Source organism: Sarcophilus harrisii, chromosome 5 (genome assembly GCF_902635505.1).
Source record: "Sarcophilus harrisii chromosome 5, mSarHar1.11, whole genome shotgun sequence".
NCBI classification, from domain to species: domain Eukaryota; kingdom Metazoa; phylum Chordata; class Mammalia; order Dasyuromorphia; family Dasyuridae; genus Sarcophilus; species Sarcophilus harrisii.
The window spans coordinates 7,956,772-7,979,877 of record NC_045430.1 but is presented as its reverse complement, the minus strand read 5'-3'; the positions used below and the strand labels follow the sequence as shown (position 1 = coordinate 7,979,877).

The following is a 23,106-nucleotide window of genomic DNA, read 5'->3' as shown; positions in this document are numbered from 1 at the left end:
AGTGGGGGGGGGAGCAGAAAGGAAGGCTCTAGATTTTAAAAGTGACCTCAAAGGCAGTTCCTTTCTCAGATCTGATCATGGGACAGTGCCTGAAAAAAGCCAAAAATCCCAACCTGGATCCTGTCTGAGCCCAGAGGAAGCTCAATATGTCCAAGTCTTCCTCAGAGAGTTTCTTTCAAATGATTCTTCAAAAGGCTTCCTTACATTAAATTCAGCTTTTTCTGAAAAACGCTGAGGTTTCAAATTTCATTGGGGAAGAAAAGTGAGAACAATGTCAGAGATCTGAGCTAGTTTTATACCAAAAGGAATCAGAGGGAATCTCAAAAACGTCAGACTAGCAATGGATGTAGATCTTTGGAACGCTAGAACCCTAATGTTAGCCATAATGGGTTCTACTGGCCTATATCCAAGTCTATATCTAGACCAGACTAAGATAAACCATAGTCATGAATTCTTGGCTGTGTCTCAGTTCCAAATCAGTGATCCTAAGACTTTAGGTAAATTAACTTCAGTTTCCCCCTATGGCTTCAAAGGTAAGTTTCTTCAAGTTCTAGATCAATAGCCTTCCTGCTCTCAAGGGACTTACCCTCTACTGGGGAACTACTCAAGTACATGTACCATGCAGGGAAAACCTGGGAAAACCAGGATAAGGCTCCATGGAGAAAATGGCACTCAAATTGAGCCTAAGAGAAAGAAAAGTATCCTGGTGGGCAGAAGAGGGAGGGAAATGGATTATGTGGATGAACAGAAATGGAAAATAAGGGTTACCAAGTCAGGCAGTGGTCATTCAGCTGGATGGAGTGTGTGCTTTCTGAAGGGGAGCAGTCTGAATTAAAGATGGGGTTAGATGGTAGAGGGCCTCGTGGCATGTGCACATGTATTTTAGTTGATTGGAAATGAGAAGTATTAAAGGTTTTTGAGCAGGGGAACAATATGCTTGGGCTTGTTCCTTAGGAAGATTATTTTGGTAGCTTTGTGAAAGATGGATTGGGGAGAGGAGAGACATAAAGAGGGAAACCAATTAGGATTCTATTACAATGGTGCAGGTAAGAGGTGATTAGGATTTGAGTTAAAGCAGTGATAAGTGGAGAGAAAGAGACAGATGGGAAAGATGGGGAAATGGAATAGACCAGACTTGGCAACTGAATGAGAATGAGGAATGAGGGAGAGCTCAAACTCAAGAATGACTACATCACTTGGTCCCTGAAAAGATGATCGTGCCCTTAATAGAAATAGGGGCATTTGGAGGTGAGGATGGTATTTTTGACCTGAACACTGGACAATCTTCCCAAACTCCTGCCTGGATGCCCAGAGACCTTTCCTGAGAACCCAGAGGCCAGAATGGAATCTGGGCCTGCTGGATCCTCTTTGAAGAAACTGGTCCCATTCAGCACCTCCCTGGGGGCTACTTGAGATTGAACCACCCCTACAGGAGGGCAGCCTGAGACAGTCATACTAGAATCTGCTCTAGAAGATCAAAAGGAAAAGGAGAGCTTTAATCCCGAAAGCCCTTGCTTGTTGTGTTGCTGAAACTTGGAAGATGATCTTTAAAAAGATTTAAAAAAGGAAATGAGAATAATGATTCTTTTCCCATTGTCTTTAAACTCACTTTCCACAGGCTTTAAGGTAATTTATTTATCAGACATATATTAAGTATCTGCTACAGCCTGAGCACTGTGCTAGACCCACGGTGACATGAAAAGTGTAAATAAGACACATTGCCTGCCTCATGCAGCTTCCACTCTAGAAGGGAGGTGACACAAGTTAAATAGCTAGAATTCATATTATTACATAACATGTGCATTTTGTTGTTCAGGAATGACTCTTTATGACCTGTCAACAATGGCATAAAGTCAGAACAGATGAGTCATTTTCTGTAGAATGGGTGTAATAAATAATAGCCCCTTCTCACAGGATTATTAAAAGAACAAAAGAGGTAGCTTTGCAAACTTTATAGGAATGTTTCCTTTTTTATTATTATTATCATTATCATCTTTATTTTAGTCTCATAATATCTTTGGAGGATGTTGTGCAGAGATGATGACCCTCATTTGAAATGTGGGGAAAATGAAGCTCAGATTGATCACAGAGTTTGTGACTTCCTTTAATGGAGGAAATTCCCAGATGTTGTTCTGGAAAACAGCCTCCAGGGTACACCTCTTGATTTCAATACAATTAATTTGTATTTTCCATCATTCCATGCTGCTGCTCTCAGAAAGTGGGAGAAACTGAGTCTTGCAAAGTTAAATTAGTGATTGAAAGAGAATTTTCTGAATCCCCAGCCTATAATTATGAACGAGCTGGTTAAAAAGGAAGGTGGGGGTCGGGTCATGTCTCCTGGAACTTCTCCTGTTTTGGAAGCCTGGGGTTTGAGGGGCCTTCTGCTGAAGAGCCTCTGACCTGCGTCCATTTCACAGGGCCTGTTTTGTCTCCGTCATGCTCAGATGTTGAGTTTTCCACCCATTTGATTCCGAATCATTAAAACATCTGCTGAATGTGATGGAATTGGGCCAGGCTGCTGAGAGCTGCAGTCAGGCTCACTTTCTGTTAGCGGTCTGCTTTCCTCTGACATTTGGAAGACCATTAGCACAGGAAGGCGTGTGGTGGTTGAGTGTGTGCATGTGCACCCTCGGTAAGGTCATGGAGCCCACAGCCCCGAATGAACCCTCCATCCCGTCCAAGCCCCAGTTTCTTGGCATTAATCATAAGACAAAACCAAAGTAGCCACAGATCCCAGTGTCTGGATGAGAGGGTGGGGAGGGGAAAGGGCTTTCTGCTCCAGCCCCTTATTCTACAGTGAGGAAACTGATACAAGGGACATGACTTATCCAGGAGAACGTAGGTGGAAATAGGCAGACCTAGGGAGCAAACCCTAGTCCTCTGACAGCCTGGGACCTGGAACAGGCAAGCCCCTAGCTCAGTTTCCTCCTCTGTAAATGATGTTTCTATAAGATAAGTGGATTAGCTGATCCCTGAGGGTCCTGAGTGAGGGCCAGCAAGTTCTCTGAGGGGAGGAGGTCTGGGGACAAAGCCTCAGGCGACTGCCCAATAAGGGCTTCTCAGACTGGTAAGGAGGGGGACATTGTGGTTGAACCTCAGACCCCCTCTCTCTCTCGGAAGGCAGCTTCCTTCTCTAGAAGCCTTGTCTCTCTTACTGCCCCTGCCTCTTCCTGGACCATTCCCAGGGGATCCCCACCCCCAGCTCTCTTGGTCAAGGAAATTGCTCCTTATTAGACTCAGAATATTTGGCTTGGGAGCATAAGCACAGTTTACTCATCTGCGTCATGGGTATAATCCATGTGACCTGCCTCCTACCCTCAGCAGTTGTGATTATCCTTTGAATTCATGGATCAAAAATTGTTTTGAAAAATCTGTTTGAACATATGAAAAGGATTATTATTGTGACCAAGAACTCCTTTTACCTTAATACAACTGAACTGGGCTTTGGGATTAATCATATGTCTATATACACACACAGATACATGCGCACACATACACACACACACACACACACACACACACACACATACACATAAACAAGAATTAAGGGTAAATTTCAGTTTACCCTTAAAATAAGCAAAAAGAGATCACAATGGCCAACTTTCCAAAGGCCAAGAGATCATTGTCAGTGGCCCCTATTGGGAATGGGAAAAGGCTTTCCTGGAGACAGAGAAAGCATTTGGAAAAGAAAATCAGAAAACTTTGAATGAGTCACAGAACATAAAACATCAAAGCTAAAAGAGATGCACCAGTTAATCCATCAAACAACAAGTTTTTATAAGCTAAACACGGTACAAGATATGCTCTAGAACACAGACTGTCAGAGCTGAGAGGGAATTTAGAATATGGAATATCAAAGGTGGGAAGGATGTTAGAGTAGAGAATGTCAGTTATGAAAGGAGCCTTAGAATAGAGAATGTCAGAACCCAGAGGGACCTCAGAACATGGAACATCAGAGATGGAACCTTCCACTTTTAACATTCTAGGTTCCATATTTTATTTTCCAGCTTCAATGCTTCATGTTCTATATTTTCTCTTCTGGGTCCTTAAACTCTTCACTAATCCCATGGATCCAAACATCACAGGCACAAATTTCAGGGGATCCTGAACTAGGCTAGGGAAAACCATCCCTAACTCTCACTGCAATTGGGCATTTCTTTTCTGAAGGCCGGCATCAAGCCAGTTGTATTAAGAGTGCCTGTGCCTTTGTCACTGTAGAAGTCATAGGTCTTCCCATATTACATTAGGGTTGTTGGGGACATGGTGAATCTCATTTATGCTCATCAATCAGCATTATTTTGCTCCATCCCAGGCTTCCTGTCCACACAATGTATTTCAGTAGAATGGGTTTCCTCCATCACCCAGTACATTTTATGGTATACATTTAACAGCCTGATTCTGAGGAGGCTTTGCTTGGCAGGACAGGGTGGAGTGGGGTGCAATGGAACTGGGGAGCCAGGTCACTCAAGAGGCTGAGTAGAATCAGCCCTATTAGCAGAGGCTTGCCCTCTTCTTCCTCCTTCCTTGAGCTCTTAGGAGGAAGCAATTTTTCTGAGAGCGTGTGCTGGAAGAAAAACATTTCTAGAATCTTTCCTCCATTAGTGATCCTGCTCATTGGGTCTCGTGCCCAGCAAACTGGTGCTGTTAATTATCATTTAACATGCATCTGTCATGTCCATCCAAGGAAATGTCAGCTCCTGGGGTGAGGAGCAGGTGTTCCATATCTCTGTATTCTCCCCCCTCCCAATATATTACATTCACAACTGGGTATGCAGTTGGCAGAACCTGAGAAATGACTCCTGATTCCTGCTTCTGTGGTCCTTTGAAATCAGAGTCCTTTCCTCACTAGTGAGGGAAGGCGGGAAGGCAAGAATGTCACCCCCATTTTATAGAATTTTTTAGAGAAAACTGAGACTCAAACAGGATCACAAAATGGGAGGTCTGGGGGCTGCCTTTGTTTTGCGACTTGATGCCGGTTCCTTCCCCACTATGGCATTCTCTTGCCTGGAGGGAGATAAATAATTGCTAGATTTGGAACAGAGATGATCTACGTGACAAACAACTTATCCTGACAGACAATAAGCTCTCTAAGGGCAGAGGCTGCTCCCTTTTGGCCCTTGTGCCCCCACTGCCCAGCACAGTGCCAGGTGCAGAGCACAGATGCCAAGTTGCTTTTTTTTTTTTTTTTTGCTCAACTGTTCCCTCCAATTCTAAAGTTTTTCTCCCTTCCCTGCCCCTGCCTAGGAGATGTTTGCCTGCAGGATCTGGCTTATCTGTCTTTATTGGCCAGAAGCCTTCCCAGTCTCCTCTCTTGGGTGGGAGCTATTTTGAGCTCCTTAAAGACAGCTCTGGACCAAATCTTGGGAACAAAGACAAGGGGTTCAAGTTTTAGCAATTGCTGTTTGGGGTTGCTCATTAAAGGTCATTGTGACCTTTAATATCACATGTCTAAAGTCCTAAATATTCTGAACTCAAACCTATGATCCTCACAAGATCTGGGTTTGACTCTAAGATCTTATTCTTATTTGCCCTGAGATTGTGGCAAAGTCAAGGGTCCTCTATGAGCTCAGTTTCTCCATCTGTACAATATCTGTACAATAGGGATAGTAATCTTTTCTCTGTTCCTAAATAATTTTGCTGATGGACCCAGGATGCTGAGAGGGACATTAGAATGTGGGTTATTAAACCAAGCCCAAAGAGATCTTTGATGTCAGATCTGGAAGGTGGATCTAGTCACAGAGACATAGGTTTAAAGAGAAAAAGGATCTTAAAAACCATTACATCCAAGCCCTCTATTTTACACATGAGAAAACTGAGATAAATAGGTCAAGTGGCTAACCCAGGGTCACACAGCTAGTAAGTGTCTGAGATAGGATTTGAATCCGGGCCTTCCAACCACACAGCTACTCTATTCCAAATTTTTTATGAGAGGGGGAAGTTGAGCCCCAAAGGAGGACATATGAATTACATCAAACATTGTAGGTAGAGAACCAGTCTGATGTCAGGGAGTCCTGCATTCAAATCTCACCTTAGATGCAGATCCCAGGCAGGTCCCCAAGACCAGAGTTGTCAGTGAATCAGCTTTCCATCCATTAAGCTAACCCCCAGTCCAAGGTCATTCTGCAAAATAATCACACTGTGGAGGTGACCTCTGGGTAACTTCTCACTACTAGTTGGGCCTTTGGGAACACGGCTTGGAAAGCCATGGTCAGTCCTCTTGAACTAGCCCATCGTGGCTTCTTGCAATGCAAAATGGGGGACAGGAGGCCGTTTGGGAATGTGTCCAGACCAGACCCATCTAAATCGCATTATCGTCTTTTCTAATTTGGCCCAGAAAAGCTCGTGTAATTGGATTAAGCCCTTTGTTCGGAATTTCACAGGGAGCGAGGGGCAGGGTGACTAGCAGAAGTGGGCAGGGCCTGGCAGGGAGCCTCCATCACAAAATCTGTTTCCCTGGGTATTTTGGAATCCCCTCTTGGCTCTATAAAAGACACTACTTTGAAAATTGAACAAAAACAACCCTTTATCTTGTTGGATCTGCCACTGGGCAGAACTCTCTGGAGTAGGTCACCACTAGGTCATGAACCATTGTTGGATATGTCCACATGGGTCCTGGAGAAGCCCCCCAGAGGGCCACGGGGAGCCTTTCCGGGAAGCCCCCAGAGGAATCCTTTGAAGTCTCAGCTTTGGCCAGGACTCTCTGAAACAGTCCCCTACCTCCCCAGTTCCTATGGGGATTCCTTCTCGGAATTATGTTTTTAAATGCATAAAACAGATAGGATTACACAGGAAACCAATTCTGTTGGAGCACAGTGGTCCAACTATCGGGAAATATGACACAAGTTCATAGACCTCAAGGTGAGGACCTCTGTCCATTGTCCAGGTCAGGGTGAGCTAAGGTCTTGTCTGACCCAGTGATTCAGGTCAAAGCCGCAACCAGGAGAAATTAAGGGACTTGGATAAGGTCACTCAGTGGGGAGCAGAGCTAGCATTCTACCCCATCTTTCAACTCCAGTTCTGCTGTTCCTAGCCAAGGTGTTGAATGGCTTGAGCTCTTCAATAAAGGGTTTGGGGCAAGCTCCAGAATGTCAGGGGGCACCCTGGTTACCCCTCCAGTTTCGGATGTGCTCTTGTCCGTGTGCTATTTCTGGGAAATGGGGGAGATAGGGCTGAAAGCACGGAGGGGGTCCTTGGGCCGACAGTCCAAAACAGGGGATCTGCCAGACACTAACAGGAAGAGAAGAGGCCACAGGAATGCAGAATCAGCAGAGACCAGGGCGAGACTCATTCTGCTTGGCCTGAGATGGCCGGACCCGGAGCACGAAGAGGAGGAAGAAGCAGAGGGCAGATCTAGTTCAAACAAAAACTGAAATCTTTCTAATGCTTAGCAGAAATGGGCTGCCTTAAGGAGGACCCCCTGTCAGGGACATTAGGGAGGATTTTCTTTCAGGGAGCCACCAGATTTGATACCTCTAAGGGCCGCAACACTGAGACCCCAAGCTTCCCCATCCCTACGTACAAATTCAGGAGGACTTTCAGCAGGACGACAGAGGAAGCCCCCATTGGGCGTGTTACTGAGCTTGTGCAAACCTGGACTGATACTGCCAGTGAAATCACAAGTGGGATAAACCACCACAAAGGAGGGACAAAAGGGGCTCCCTCTGAGCGACATCGGGGTGGGGGAGGAAACAGTGGCTTCTGTGTGGCAGGGCAGGGGGACCCTGCTTACTCAGCAAGAGCCTACATCAGAGGGAACATAGGAGTCAAGCCACGTTTTTCAGATAGCTCATTCCCTGTAGTTTCGAGCCTGGGACATTTGGATATGAGAAAATAAAAACAAAAGACATGAAGAAAATGTATTTTTTTTCATTCTTTCCTCCATATGCATGTAACAGAACCAATAATGGTTATCTAGCTTTTGTCAGAAGGCATCTAGTGAAAGGAAACCCATTCCCTCCCCATGCAGCCTGTTTATTTCCTGGTGGGTGGGAAGGTCGCCCTTAACTATTCCTTAGCCCAAATTGGTCACTTTGCACCTTCTCCCTGCTCTAAGTTCTGACCTCCTGGACCAAACAGAACAAAGCCATTCTCTCATCTATATCAAGTCCCTTCCAGTTCTGACACCCCATATTCTAAGGTCCTGTCCACTTCCTACAAAGGTCCCTCCCAGTTTTGCCATCCTGTGTCCTAAGGATCCTTCCATCCCTGATATTCCTTGTTCTCGGGGCCCTCCCAGCTCTCAGGCCTATTAGCCTAAAAACCAGTGTTCAAGCTCTCCCACTTATGTTGGGGAAAAGCAAAAGAGATTACTTTTTTTTAATGTAAAATTTAAAAATGTAAACGTAATTTTCTTTCCCCATATTTCCTTTTTTTTAATAACATGAAAAAAGAGCCTGGGCAGTGAGGAGGGCCCTGGGCCTCAGCTGGGGAAGAGGTCAATTGGAGGGGACAAGCAGAGAATTCTCTGATCAAGCTGAGCTGATGGGGGATTGGAAACCTCAGCCCCTGAGCAAGGATGTAAAACGTCTCATAAATTCCACCCACGGAGCCTCTGATTTTGTCTGATTTTCAGGCCAAGGAAATAAGATATTGACTCAACTCTTCTCTATTTCTTATTTCCTGGAATCTGGCTCTCTTGGCCCATAACTTCTTAAGCCACAAGCTGATGGCTCTGGCCATAGGAAGGCAAAGAGGAGGGTGGCGGAAGGGTGGCCGGGCCAAGGAGCAAGAAGGAATCAGCTTTATCCTACCCCCCAGCCCCAGTCCGCCTGTTCATCTTTTCATCACTGTGATCATGTTCTAAGGCAAGCTGGCTCCGAGAAGGAATGGTGTTTCTGTGCCAAAAGGAGGGCACTGAATTGAGAGGAGGGTTTGAGTCACTGTATTCCCCAGGGAAAATGAGATGACCTTTCATTTATGGAACTTGGAAGGCACCTCAGAAGTCACCTCACCTGAATCCTACTATACTGATCAGAAAACAAGGGAAGTGCCCTATTCAAGGTCTTCCTGACTCCAAGGCTAGTGATCTATCCATGTCTTTACCCTGCCTCTGCACCTCTTATTTTAAAACAGGAGAATAGAAAATAATGCTAATTAATAAAAATAAAAAAGTTAGCTTCCTCTAGATTCTGGATGAGTCTCCCAAAGCCTATCCATCCATCCATCCGTCCATCCATCCATCCTTCCATTCATCCATTCACCCATCTATGGGGGAAAGTCCCACAGTCTCGGGAAGCAAAAAAAGAAAAATCTTCAGATTGCTTACTGGATAAATTGCCTTTCCTGAAATCTTCCAAGGTATACAGTTTGTTAATGGTAAATAGATTTGAACTCAGATCCTTTGACCCCCAACTCTTTGCCCTTTCTACCATTCTCAGGGCCCTGACTTATTTTCAGGAGTGAGGAGAAGGAGGACCCAGCTTTGCCAATTATCTGGGAAAATGTAGCAAGTAGGTGCTCCTAGGGATCCATCCATAGGTCAGAGCATGGATGAAGGAAGGACAGAATTGTATAGTAAAGCTATAGGTGTTTCCCTCCCCAGCTTCTTTCCCAAGCCAGAGAAGTGAAATAATAATAAGACTTAGAGCTGAAAGGACCATAGATGCCAAATAGACCAATTCTCTTTTTTACAAAAGGGGAAATTGAAATATAGAAAAGGAAAATGATTCATTAGACAAGCAGAAGTGGATACCTAGGCCAGTCCTTCAAAGTTTTGCTTTCCAATCATTTCCTCAGGACTGACACATTCCTAGAAAGAAGAGGCACCTGCTAGAGAGCCATGGGAAGGGTGCTGGTTTTTGAAGGCACAAATCACAGCTTGCCTTTCCTCATGCCTCTAGCTATGATCTCCATCATTGTCTTGTATCTATTTCATAAAGGACCATATACATACTTTCCTCTCCTTCAAAAGAATGTAATTTTTGAGGGCAGGAATATTTTGCTTTTTGTCTTTCTGTATTCGGTGCCTCAAACAGTTCCTAGACTATAGTAGGAGGTTAATAAATGCCTGTTGATTGATTGATCTGTGATCAACCCATCAATCAATTAAACAACAAGCATTTTTTAAGTATGTGGATTCTGGGATCTGGGGTCTGATGCACCTGCTTTCTCTCCCTGGTGCAGATCCCAGCTTCTCACCTGTGTATCTCTGGTCCACATCTCCCCACTGTGACACAACAGGAAGAGGGCTGGACGTGGAGTCAGAGGACCTGAGTTCAAATCTGGGGATGTTACCGGTCACCTGGGTGATGTTAAGCAAGCCATTTCCTTTCTTCTAGGTCTGAGTTTCCTTGTCTGTAAAACAAAGGGGTCAGACTAGAAGCCTTTTAAGCTCCTTTATATCTCAAGATCTGTGGTCTTGTAAATCATTTCCCCTGACAGGACCTTAGTTTCCTTTTCTGTAAAATGAAAGATTTGGACACAATGCCCTCTCTGGTCCCTCAGTCAAGGATCCTGTGGTCTTCAAGGCCATACTCAGGATTGACATTCCTCATCCTCTAGTCTACTGACCTGTGGAGGGTTCATGTGATAGTGGGTTTGGAGCTGGACAGAACCTAAGAGGTCCTAAGGGTTAAGGCCTGAATTGATGGAGGCAGAGATGAAATGCAGTCATGGATTCTTGGAGAAGGGAAGCATGAGACAGCCCAGCCATCCCTTGGGGAGCTTCCAGGGGACCCTGGGAGAATTACAGAATGGGAGAGTTGGAAGGGTTCTCAGCAACCCCCAAAGGAAAAGAAGTCCCTTTGCTGAGGCCTCCCTAGAGCTCCCTGGGCTGCTGGCCAGAAGGGCCTTTGAAGTTCTCCCTTCCCCCAGATCAGGCTTCTCCCTTGTATTCACACCATTCACTTTTGTTCTGAAGTTCCTTGTGTTGGTGGCCTATCCTTTCTCCTAGAAAAAAACTCCAGGAGGGCAGAGATTGCACCTGAACATCATCTTCTCACTCCATTATGGCACCCATTATGGGACTTTTCCCATAGGAAAATGGAGGCAAGCTTTCAAACAGGCTTTTTCACCCAGTAAACTTCTGAGATGGGGGTGAGGGAAGGCAGCAGATTGATTTTTAATTAAGAAGGAAGCATCACTTCACTATCCTTTGCCTCAGTTTCTTTATCTGGAAAATAGGGACGTGCTATCTTAATATGTCCTGGAGACAGGAAAGTGTTCATCTAAGTCAGCCATACTTGCATTCCCTATATTATATGTTTTAAGAAATGGGTCACTTAGCTTGTGCTGGAAGGAACTTCAAAAGCCATTAAGCCCAAACCTTTCATTTTACAGAAAAGGGAAACTGAGGTGCAGAGAGGCTGGGTAATTTAAGATGAATGATTATTCTAAGGGAAGGGAAGCCATAAAGCCCAAACCTGTCATTTTACAGAAAAGGGAAACTGAGACACAGGGAGGGCTATTCTAAGGGAAGGGACCTCAGAAACCATCAGATCCATTTTACAAAGAAGGAAGTTGACCCCAAGGATGTATCATACGCATTCCAGGAAACAAGGGCAGTGAGCATCAGGATGAGAATTTAGGTACCCAACTCCAGGGACAGTGTCTTTTCCTGATTGTTAACCTCAAACATCTTGAGGAATGGGAATCATTTGAAATGGAAGAAGTCACTCTGAGGATTAAGAGAGTGCTTGGAAAGACTGTGCTGTCTCCCCTTCTAGTCCCTCCAGACAATCCTGAAACTAAGCTTTAATCTCCTCGTTGAAAACCTGTTTCCTTTCATCATTTGGAAATTGCTTGGTCTGCATTTCTCTGAAAGGGGAGTGAGTGTGTACGTGTTTAATAAGGCCTGCTTGAATACAAGTTTGTTGGAAAACAGCAAGCTATTCAGATGAAAAGATGAAAAATAAAACCCTTCTAAGGCACATTAGCTGTAGAGGAATCTTCTGGGGTGGTAGAGAAGGAAACCTCAAATGTAGTTTGCTGAGCTGGAAGGAAAGAGAGCCAGGAGTGCATTCTGGGAAGGACCCATCATCTGTATCACCTCACCTGCTCACAGACTTAAGAAATGCTCTTGAGAGATGACCCCCAGCAAACAAACAACTTCATTAGTTTTCCAATCAATCAGCCAATCAACCATTCAACCAACCAATCAACTAGCATTGATTAAGCCAGGAGGAGCCTCAGACCAGGGGATGTCAGAACTTGGAGGGGCCAGGAACCATGTTAGGTGCTGGAGATGCAGAGAGAAAATCAAAACAGTCTCTGCCCAGGAGAAACTTGCAACCTAGCTGGGGAAGATAATATTACAGAACAAATACTGGGTAAGGCAGTGGGAGGGGCAGTGAATGCTTCACAGATATTTGTGGACTAGTACTGTCTGTCAGTCACTGGGCTGACTGGCCAAGGGGGTCAGGACATAAAAAGGCAGTAATGCCCAGCTCTAAATTGCCTCTTCTTTAGGCTGAGCATCCCTAGGTCTTTCTAACAATCCCGTTTTTTTCTGTCCTTTCCCCTTATGCTTGAGCCCTACTTAGCCCTCTCAACTCCTCCAGCTTGTAAAATACACGGCCCAGGATATGGAACAATGCTCTAGGTGTGGTCTAATCAGGGCAGCGTACCTTGGGACAACCACCTCCTGTACTTGAACACTAGATTTTTTAAAAATGTAGCCCCATATGGGCTTTTTTCATCACCACTTTGCTGCTTCACCTCTGGGACCCTCAGACTCCAAATCTTTCCAGTTTTCTGCAAGTCACCAGAGGCATCATAGAGATGAACCATTAAAATATATCCCCACACTGAAATCCCAGGGAATTCCACCATGGGGATCAGCAAAGGACTGGATAGCACTACTGAGTGTTCATATATGGCAGGGACATCTGGAAGGCTATCAAAAGTCCCAGAGGATCTGAGAAATCCTCAGCCCAACAAAGGGGTTCCCTGGAAGGAAATCCCAGTCCAGAAGTGTTGGGGTGATGTGGGGCTGGCCCAGAGGATGCCAGAATAGAGGTTCTCCAGGACAGTTTGTAAGGCTTAAGGGAAGAGAGCCCTAGACTAGGAAACAGGACATGTAGTTCTGGCTGAGGGACGTCCAACAAGGCTCTCTCTCTCGGCACCTTGGTTTCATCCAACTATAAATTGAAGGTTTGGGCTCAATTAACAAACCTGGTGTCACCAATTTGCCCTTCTGGGCAAGTCTATGGACCCTTTTCAGAATGAGGGCTTAAATGCACAGAGTAAAACTGAACTTTTTAGTAAACCAAAATGGCAAAGTATATTGAAATACAGTTATTGAAAAAATGTTTTAAAGTGCATGGACTATAGGTTAAGAACCCTTGGCCTTGAAAATCTAGATTCCTTTCAGATGGAACATTCCATGTCATACTCTAAGACTCCATCCTTCTCTTACATTCTATATTCTGTTTTCTCAGGCCCCTCCTAACCCTGACATCCCCTGTTCTAAGCTTCCTCCTAACCCTGACATCCCCTGTTCTAAGCTTCCTCCTAACCCTGACATCCCCTGTTCTAAGCTCCCTCCTAACCTTGACATCCCCTATTCTAAGCTTCCTCCTAACCCTGACATCCCCTGTTCTAAGCCCCCTCCTAACCCTGATATCCCTTCTTTTAAGGCCCTTCCTGTTCTGCCATCCCCTGTTCTAAGCCAAACCCCTTACCAGCTCTGAAATACTGAAATACAGTGATTGTGTCTGTGTCTTTTCTAAGTTTTCTTGGGAGAGCATCAACCTGTGGGAAGAGCTGCTTAGTAGACCCCTTTCCCATAGGTTCTTGCTGGGAAGGGTATCCCAAGAAGAGAAGAGAAGCCATACAGAGGCTGCCCCGATGAAGAAATTATCCATAGATTCCAAATAGATTTTGATTCACTCTAAAGTGAATTTTTTTTTTAAAAGCAAGAGTAAAGTTATTGAGTGGAAAGTAAAATAATAATCATAATAATGAAAGAAGAAAGCCTTCAATGTAGGTTCATCGTATCTGTAAGCTTAGCAGTCCAGAGAGAGTTAAGAGATCACCATCTTCCCAGTGATGAACGTGAGAGTGGGGGGAAAATATAGCTTGGGAAGGAAGTGAGCCAGGGGAAGGGGGGCTTCAGGAAGAAGTATATTGTCTGAGTTCATTACATATTAAAGGATGACAAAGAAAGAAAAGCCGACAAAATCTCCTCTGGATGAAGTGCAGCCAGCCAGCATTTCCCCCAATTATATTTGCTTTCATTTTCCCCGAAAATGTTACTTAACTTGGTTATGAGGGAATCGGATATGGGAATCAGCTGCCAGGGCTGCTCCCATCTACATGGTAATGCAATTTGGCATTTCCCCTCTGCTTCAGGAATGGAAACAGTGCTGTGCTGTGGCTGGGATTTATGTGCCACTTGCCTGGGGCAGCCCGGGGACCCCTCCTCTGCCAGAGGAAATCAATCAGATCGGAGCTGGGAGCCTGAGCCACTTTAAATCTAGTGCTTTTTAAGTTGTGACTGAGAAACAATTCTAACCCATGTACTTGTTGCCTCCCCCACCCTATGCCAGCCCCTTCCCAACACACAAATACACACACACACACACACACACACACACACACACACACACACACACAAACCTGAGCCCCTCAGACTGATTACAGAGGATTTCTGACAAATGACCCCTCTGTTTTATTTTGTTGTTTTTGTTTCCCTGGAGAAGGGGCAGATGTCCCTTCCAAGAAGCCGGAAGGGAGCTGGCATAAGGAGTTGGAAGTTGGAGGGCTGCCTTTGGAATCGTGGGGCTTGTTTTGGAGCCCACCCTTGGCCCTTACTGGCTGTGAGACCTCATCCTAAAGGCTGGAAGGGATCTCAGGGATTCCCTAACCCAACCCATCACTTTCTCACCTTCTGCAGGAAGCTTTTCCCAACCACCACCACTCTTAATTCTATTGTTTTCCCTGTTAATTACTTCCTATTTATCTTGTATATGGGTTACTTTGTATAACTCTGTTTCCTTGCTATCTTCCTCCATTAGATTATAAATTCCCTGAGGGCAGGAACTGTCTCTTGCCTCTTATTGTATTATCTTGTATAGGGGTTACTTTGTATAACTCTGTTTCCTTGCTATCTTCCCCAATTAGATTATAAATTCCCTGAGGGCAGGAACTGTCTCGTGCCTCTTATTGTATTCCCAAAGCTTGGCACAATGCTTGGCTGATAATAAGTGTTTAATAAATGCTTATTGATTAATTGATTTTCCAGATGAAAATGTTCATTTCCAGAGAGTGGCAGTTCCTTGACTGGGGTCACACAGCTAGGTAGCCACAGATCACTCAAACCAAACTGCTTTGGACACCATATCAAGCCAGTTAGAGAACTCACCTCTTATGCTAATCTACATTTTAAAACTTTCCTACCTTAAGTGGCAGATGGGGGATGTGACCTCAGCATCCCTTCCCCTCCACCATTCTGCCTCTAAGAGATGCTTAAATGTAAACATTCAGCATTTATTAAGTGCATACAATGAGCTGTTTCTAGGGGTCAGCTTTACAATCTCAGGAGGACAGGAACAGAAATAAATTGGTTGGGGTTCACAAGTTCAAAAATATGTGTAGCAGCCCTTTTTGTACAAAAAAGGAAGTCAAGGAAGTGGAAACTGAGTGGATGCCCGTCAGTTGAGGAATGGCTGAATAAATTATGGCATATGAATGTCATGGAATATTATTGTTCTATAAGAAACTATTAGCAGGATGTTTTCAGAGAGGCCTGAAGAGGCTTACCTGAACTGATACTGAGTGAAATGAGCAGAAGAAAAGATCATTGTACACGGCAACAGTAAGATTATACGATGATCAATTCTGCTAGACGGGGCTCTTTTCAACAATGAGATGATTCAGGCCAATTCCAATAGGCCAGTGATAGAGAGAGCCATTTGCATCCAGAGGAAGGACTGTGGGGACTGAATGTGGATCACAACATAGTATTTTCACCTTTTTGATGTGAAACAAAAAGTATTGTTTGCTTCCTTTTTGCTTTTTTTTTTCCTCTTTCTTTTTTGATCTAATTTTTCTTGTGCAGCATAATCATTGTGGAAATATGTATAAAAATGCACATGTTTAACACATATTGGATTCCTTGCTGTCTAGTGGAGGGAGTTGGGGAAAGGAGAGAGAAAAAATTTGGAACACAAGGTTTTGCAAGGATGAATGTTGAAAATGATCTTTGCATGTATTTTAAAAATAAAAAAGGCATTTAAAAAAAAGAATACTCTATGTCTGTGTTTAGATTGTCTTATCTTAGTTTCACATGTTATGACCAGGTATGATGGGGTGCCTGGAATGGAATGCTTAACCTAACCAGTCCCTAACTCCACCTCTAAGCCATAAAATTGGCCTATCGGTGACATCCAGGAGAAACAGTAGTGAAATACCTAATCACCTCAGCTCTACCTCAAAAATCAGTTTTCTATAAAACATCATTTGGCTCCCCACTTCTTCACTAACTCCTTTCTGGAACTTAGCCCTTCAGTCAAAGACCTAATGATAAAATCTTTGCTTCTTGATTTGGAGATGGGCTAAGCCTACAAATTCTTGAACTATCTCCTGATACTGAACCCAACAGTTGGATGTGAACTCTAAGCATTGGAAAGGTATATAAAGTAACTAGGAAGATTCCATATCTGAAATCAGGAGTCTGATCCTTGAATCCTAGCCTGAGACCTGAGCCCAGACATTGGCCCTCTCAAATTTCTGTTTGCTTACCTACAAAACAGGGATAATGAGCACCATATATCCCATGTTGCAGATTAATTGTGAGCAAAGGAGTTTGTAAATTTTAAGCTGCTAGGGGGAAAAAAAGGTATTTTCCATTAGGAATTATGAATGATGCAGGAACATTGGAAGAGATTCCGACAATAATTTGAATGAATGCTGGAATGCTGTTATTTGATCTTCTAGACAAGATGGGTCAAATATGCCTGCCTTCCTGAGTGTGGCCCCAACCAAATTAAAATGTAATTGAGAAATATTTAACAAAGCAACTAAAAATACAATAAAACATAGCTAATACTACATTTTAAAACTAAGTTAGTATGTGGTCTGCAGGAAACCTCCTTTATGGATTAATGTCTCTGATTCCATTTATTCTGGTAACAGGGACCTTAGAATATGAAATATTACATCTGAGAGGAGCCTTATTAGGACAGAGAATTGCAGAACCAGAAGGGAACCTTAGTACATAGAATGTCAGAATGGTGAGGGAACCTTAGAATATGGAATATTAGATCTGAGAGGAATCTTAGAATAGAGAATGGTAGAACTGAGAGGGAACCTTAACAAATGGAATGGCAGGACTGGAAGGGAACCTTAGAACATGAAACGTCAGGACCGAGAGGAGCTTTAGAATTAGACATTTAGACATTCTATCAATTTATTAAACAAGAGTTTGGGTGAATGTACTAGAGACCTAAAAAATGACCTCAAGAAACAAGACATTGTGGACTTTGCGTCACACCAGTTTGTGGAGGCAAAGAGGTACAGTGGGTTGAGTATTGATCTGAAATCAGGAGATTTTGTGGGAGCCCCAGGTCTGGGAAAACTCCCCGTGAGACCTTGGACAAATTCTTTTGTGTTATTTTAAATGAAAACAATCATCTCTGCACAATTTCCCTCACACAGTGGCCAGAAAATGCTAGGGAAAATGGTAACTGGTAGTATGATTTTCATTATTAATATTATTAGGAGGTATAGACCAGGTCTATATACCTATACCAGGTCTAAGGTAGAGCAAAATGTGTGGTATCTCTCTCCAGGATGACATACCAGAATAGGATTGGACTCAAAGTCCAGAAGACCTGAGTTCAAATCCTATCATTGAGTTATACTATGTGAATCTGAGCAAAACTATCTTTTTGTCTCAGTTTACTCATCTGTAAATTGGGGATAACATCTGTCATTCCTACCTCAAATATCAGTGTGAGTATTAAATGAGATTGTAAATGGTGTTTGAAGATTTTAAAACAGTATGTTAATGTCAATTATTGCTCCTGTTAGTAATATTATTATTGTTACCTCTCCCATGGCTCTATAAAACTCAAAATATGCTAGAAATGAAGACAGTTGAATTTGACAGCAAAGGACTTTGCTTCAGATTTTTCTCTGTGACTTAGTTCCTGTGTGACCCTGGGTAAGTTACTTCTCTCAGTTTCTCCTTCTGCAAATGATGGGGTTGGTTGGCCTCCAAGATCTTGAAGATCATTTTGTCCTGTAACTCTAAGATCTTAAATAGAAGATGTGTATCCTGATCCTGAGCAAGATGGAGAGGGATGATGGGAAGCACCCTCCATGATACACCCTCCCTCTGGGTCCAGCCTCCCCCCACTGGGTTTCACTCCTCTCCAAACAGCAGCTGCAATGTCAACATCTTTTTCCACACTTACCAGGCAGAGGAGCTCGGAAAGGACATGAGCGGCGGTGGGCTTAGCGTGTCTCCTCTGAGAATATGTGTTGCCTGGGATGGGGTGGCCTCTGAGGTAGAGGCAGCAGGGGCTGAGGGTGCCAACTCAAGGGATGGAGGTTGAGCAGGGTTAGGACTCTGAACCGCCTTACTCCAGCGGCTGGAACCCTGTTTCATCCATGCTCCCTGGATCCCCCATCGTGCCAGGTAAACCCGGCAGATATTGTAGTTCATGGCCGAGTAATACAAAAGGTCCAACACCAGCAAGATGACCACGAAGAAGCCGTAGATCCAGACGCCCAGCAAGGCTGTGTAGTTGCTGCCAAGACAAAGAGAAAAATGGCCATGATGTGGGTAACATGAGAAGGGACTTGGGTGGTTATCCAACTCTGACTTATACCTTACTTCTTTCATTAGTAGTCTTAGTGAACTCTTTCATATTGACAGGAAGGGATCCAATAAGATCATGTAGGTAAAGTACTCTATAAACCATCAATGGCTATACCAGGAGCCAGAGAAGCAGCTGCTGCTGAGGGTAGTACTGGGGACAACATTCATGAGGATCAATGTACTATAGTGCCTAGCTTCTGAAACTGTGGGTCAGGACCCCAATTTTTCTGAATTTGGGGATCACAAAATTATGATTTATCACCAGTAAATGTTTGATTTGCATATCTGTTTTATATACCTACATACCTGGGATCATGAAAAACTTTCTTGGGTGAAAAGAGGTCTAGAGTAGAAAAAGTTTAAGAAGCCTTAGGAAAGAGTTGACTTAGGAGACAACACCTGAGCTCAAGACCTGCTTCTGACCAATCCAGGCTGTGTGACCCTGAGAAATTCTGTGCTGCTTTAAATTAAATAAAAAACTATAATAAAAAAAAAGAAAGAAAAAAGAAATAACCATTAGAGCTGCTCAAATATGGCATATACCTGGGAGGTGGTGAGCTCTGTCTTTTAGTAGTAGATGGTATATTAAGAGAGTCTTGGGTCAGGAATCAGGAGACTGGTTCAAATCTAATCTCACTACTTCTGTGCTTATTCTACTCTCTAAGCCTCATTTGTAAAATGAAGGGGTTGTACTTAATGATTTCCAAGTTGTATCTCCTCAATCTCTGTTCTACATGAAAGAGGGAATCCTCTGTTCATAAAGGAGCATGCTCTCTGACATCCCTTCTGGCCAATGCCTTCATGAAGAACTTCCCTTGTTACCCAAGCCCAGTAGATAGAGAGCTCAATGAGTGTGGGGTTAATTGAATGGATAGAAATCACAGTGCTTTCAGAGCAGGATAGGCTCCTTTCAACGCTTCTCAGACTGAGCCAGGGTTATTTTAGAATGTGGTGACTTTCAGGTATGGATTTATTAACTGCTCTGAATGTGGGCTTCCCATCTGCTCCGTGTAAATAGCATCTGTTTCTGACACACAGAAGAACAAGTCACCTCTTTGTGTTAATTAAGATAGAGCTGAGTCAGCAAGAAGAAGCATCATGTTGGCCTTAATGGTGGAATCCACCAAAGTGCAGAAGCTTGGCCCAAAGAGTATGGAACGATGCCACTGTGGAGGGAGGTCTCCAGAGAAGTGCCTGAAACTCTCTCCTTGATCCTGTGATGGATAACATCTTTATCAAAGACTCAGATGAAGGCATAGATGGTGCCATTGTTGCATCTATCAATCCAGAAAGCTGGGATGGAGAGCCATCGCTTGGGATGACAGAGTCCAGTCCCAAAAAAAAATTCGATATGCTGGACTGAATTAAATAAAATGGAATTTAAAAGGAATAAATGTAGGGTTTCACACTTGAGATAAAAATATGGATTCCATAAGTATACAGTATTAGAAGCATGGCTAAATAATAGATCAGATAAGGTAAATAAAGGACTTATCAATCCCTGATGTGCAGAAAAATGCTAGTTATTATTAATAATGTTCCTATTAATATTGTTCTCCTTTTTATGAGAGTACAAATAATTACAATCCTTGACCAAGTCACTATGACTCATTTATATTTAATGTTCTGTGGGTTATTTTGCAGGTGGAGAAAATGACTCTTTTTCATAATTGAATAGAAGTGCTAGGATTTAAAGCTCATTAGGCTCATGAAAAGCATCCTTGGGACAACTCAATCAGAAGAGACAATAGGAATAATGTTGCTGATCTGCCTGGTTTCAGCTCCAGGAAATAAGATTGTCTCTTCCAATTTAAGTCCATCACATATAACCTCATCTTTATGCTGCTTTATGTACTTTGTGCAAGACTTGATCAACACTATTTCCATCAGCTTCCTCTCCCCTTTGACTGGAGGTGGTTGGTGTTGTTGTTTGTCTTTCATTTTCAAAGAGGATCATGACTTGCTAGTGAATTGGGATTTGAGGGAGGAAGGGCTATGCAAAGTGACCAACCTCCCTTTCTCCTCCAGAGCCATCTGGATTCAGTGGCAAGATATAGATCAGAGATGCTTTGTCTTTTTAAGATAAAGTCTCTAGCAGGTGTCACTTTGACTGAGGCAATTCAGTGATCAAAGCTAGGTAACAAAAACAAAGAAAAAAGAAAACAAAAGAAATCAAAGGAAAAAAGAAAAACTGGAAGTCTGGAGGGTAAAATACTAAACTCCTCCTGATGTCATCCTTTATGGAGGACAGAAACTAGTCATTTGGTTCACTCCACTCTGTATCTGCTGCTCTTTCTGCTTTCAGCTCAAAAGAACAAGTTGCTTTGGTGCACTGGGTGACCCCAGGCTTCTCCTTTTCTGCCTCCTTTTGTGTGTTGCCCTCTTCTCTATTAGATTATACATTCTTTGAAGAGTAGGGACTGTTTTTCTTTTTGTTAATTTATCTCCAGTATTTAGCATTGTGCCTGGCACATAGTAGGAGCTTAATAAATGTTTATTGAATTAGATTGAACCTCATTATTTTGAATGCTTTCCCACTCCCCATTCTTCACCAAGTAACATGGGATTTATGAGTCTTTGATACAGTGAAATTCATTAAGAACACTGTTCTTAGGTTTTCATAGATTGATGCTACATCCAATTGATGGTGGACCACAGTGCAATCTGTGATGATGTTCTGATCCTAGTAAAGTTTGTTTGTCATCTTCTCAAAGAGATTTCAGGTCTGTTCCTACAGAATAGAGGTTTTTATCACTTGTTTTTATTTGTGGCTGTCATCGATTTATTCTTCTCGTCTTTATGTTCAACAAAGCTCAGATAGAAATGGTTCTGGGTTAAATTGTTATCCTGCCATTATTCTTTTTGGTTTAGTGTTCAGACACCTATTCTGTGGGTGGATAAAGGGACTTGTAAAGAAGATATTCTCTAATACCTTTCAATTTTTAAAGTCCCAGAAAGTAAAGAAAAGATAATTAGATGGTCACAAGATGAGCAGATGGACTGATACCTTTATGATGTGAGAATATATTTCTACAATGGAATTAAAGAAAGTAGGTCAAGGAAGCAAAATAGTCATGCCCTTTGTGGGATTTAAATAGTCCCAGAAAGAGGTAAGTAGTCAAGGATCAGAGCTGAGATTTGTGTCTTCTCTTCTCCCCCTATCCATGTCTGACAGCCACTTGCCCAGGAGACACTTTATCTAGCAGTTTGAGAGACTCGAAGGCCCAAGTTAAGGAACTCTCAGATACTCTCTCATCATAATTGAAGCAGATATGGCTACAGAAATATCATTCAAGGTAAAAAAATCAGCTTCAAGAAACAGCCCTCTGGGTACCAGAGGCAGGCTCTGAAAAGCAGACCATGGGAACCTAAATAAGGAATCTACACAGTAGAGTTGATGCACCTGGGAGAAGATGCAGGAGTACTCAGCAGAGAGGACTCCTAGATGCAGAAGTAATAACATTTGTGATTTTCCATAGCCAGATATGTTCCCTACACCTGTGAGTCACTACAATTGCACTTAAGCTCTTGCCCACTCTCCCCACATATATTAGTGCAAGAATCTGCCTCAGATTTATAGTGGAGGTGGTAATGGGAAGTTATTTGGTAACACCTGTTCTTATTATATTGTCTTAGTAAATGTTTTTTCAAAGTGCTAATTGTTTCTATTTGTCTGAATATAAATGGCAACTCTACTACTGGTGGGGGCTCATGAGCTATATAGTGTTCTGAATGCATCCTCAGAGGGTCATCCGAGAACCCATGATAGCAATCACTCGATGCTGCTCCAAGGCAAGTGAGAGTGCCAAGTTGGGGGAGTAGCCTCTGAGGGGATATTACAGATTTTTGTTTCATAATTGGATGAAAGCTTTGGAATTGGGGCTCTTTGGTAAGCTAAACGAAAGCATCTTTGGGACAGCCACGGTAGCTGACAGGATGACAGGCGTGCCATAGACTTCATCTCATTCCCATCTGGTTTTTATTTGTTCCACAGTTACAAGTAACCCAGAGGGTGATAGAAATGCACATGGTGGTTGGAGCTTTTGTTCCATGAGAAGTGTTTGGTCTCAGGAGGGAACGAGTGAGACTGAGGATTTGTGATTTCTCAGCCTAGACCTGTTTGGAAAGCAGAGTAGAATGTGTCTGAACTCCCTCTGGCCAAGCCTCTGGGTGCTGTTCTGGTGATGCTGTGCCCACATAGGAGAGAAAGCGGCCCCTGTGTGGGTATGATTGTGTGTGTGTGTGTGTCTACTTATGTGAGAGTGTGAGAAGTGTATTGTGTATGTATACATGTGTATTTGTGTATAGTTGTGTGTATTTATGGGTGTACTTGTGTGATTGTA

General features: G+C 43.3%; 1 protein-coding gene across 2 annotated transcripts in view; it reads right to left on the bottom strand.

Annotated features, from left to right (window-relative positions):
* The window catches only part of SHISAL1 (shisa like 1), a 125,347-nt gene that overhangs the window by 18,433 nt on the left and 83,808 nt on the right, over nucleotides 1-23,106 (bottom strand). For both annotated transcript variants that reach the window (XR_004229878.1, XM_031940662.1), the window contains exon 4: nucleotides 18,357-18,692. Coding sequence is in view for 1 of the 2 variants with exons in the window: in XM_031940662.1 (XP_031796522.1) it covers nucleotides 18,357-18,692 (336 nt within the window). In the remaining variant the exon portion in view is untranslated. The remainder of the gene's footprint in view (nucleotides 1-18,356; nucleotides 18,693-23,106) is intronic.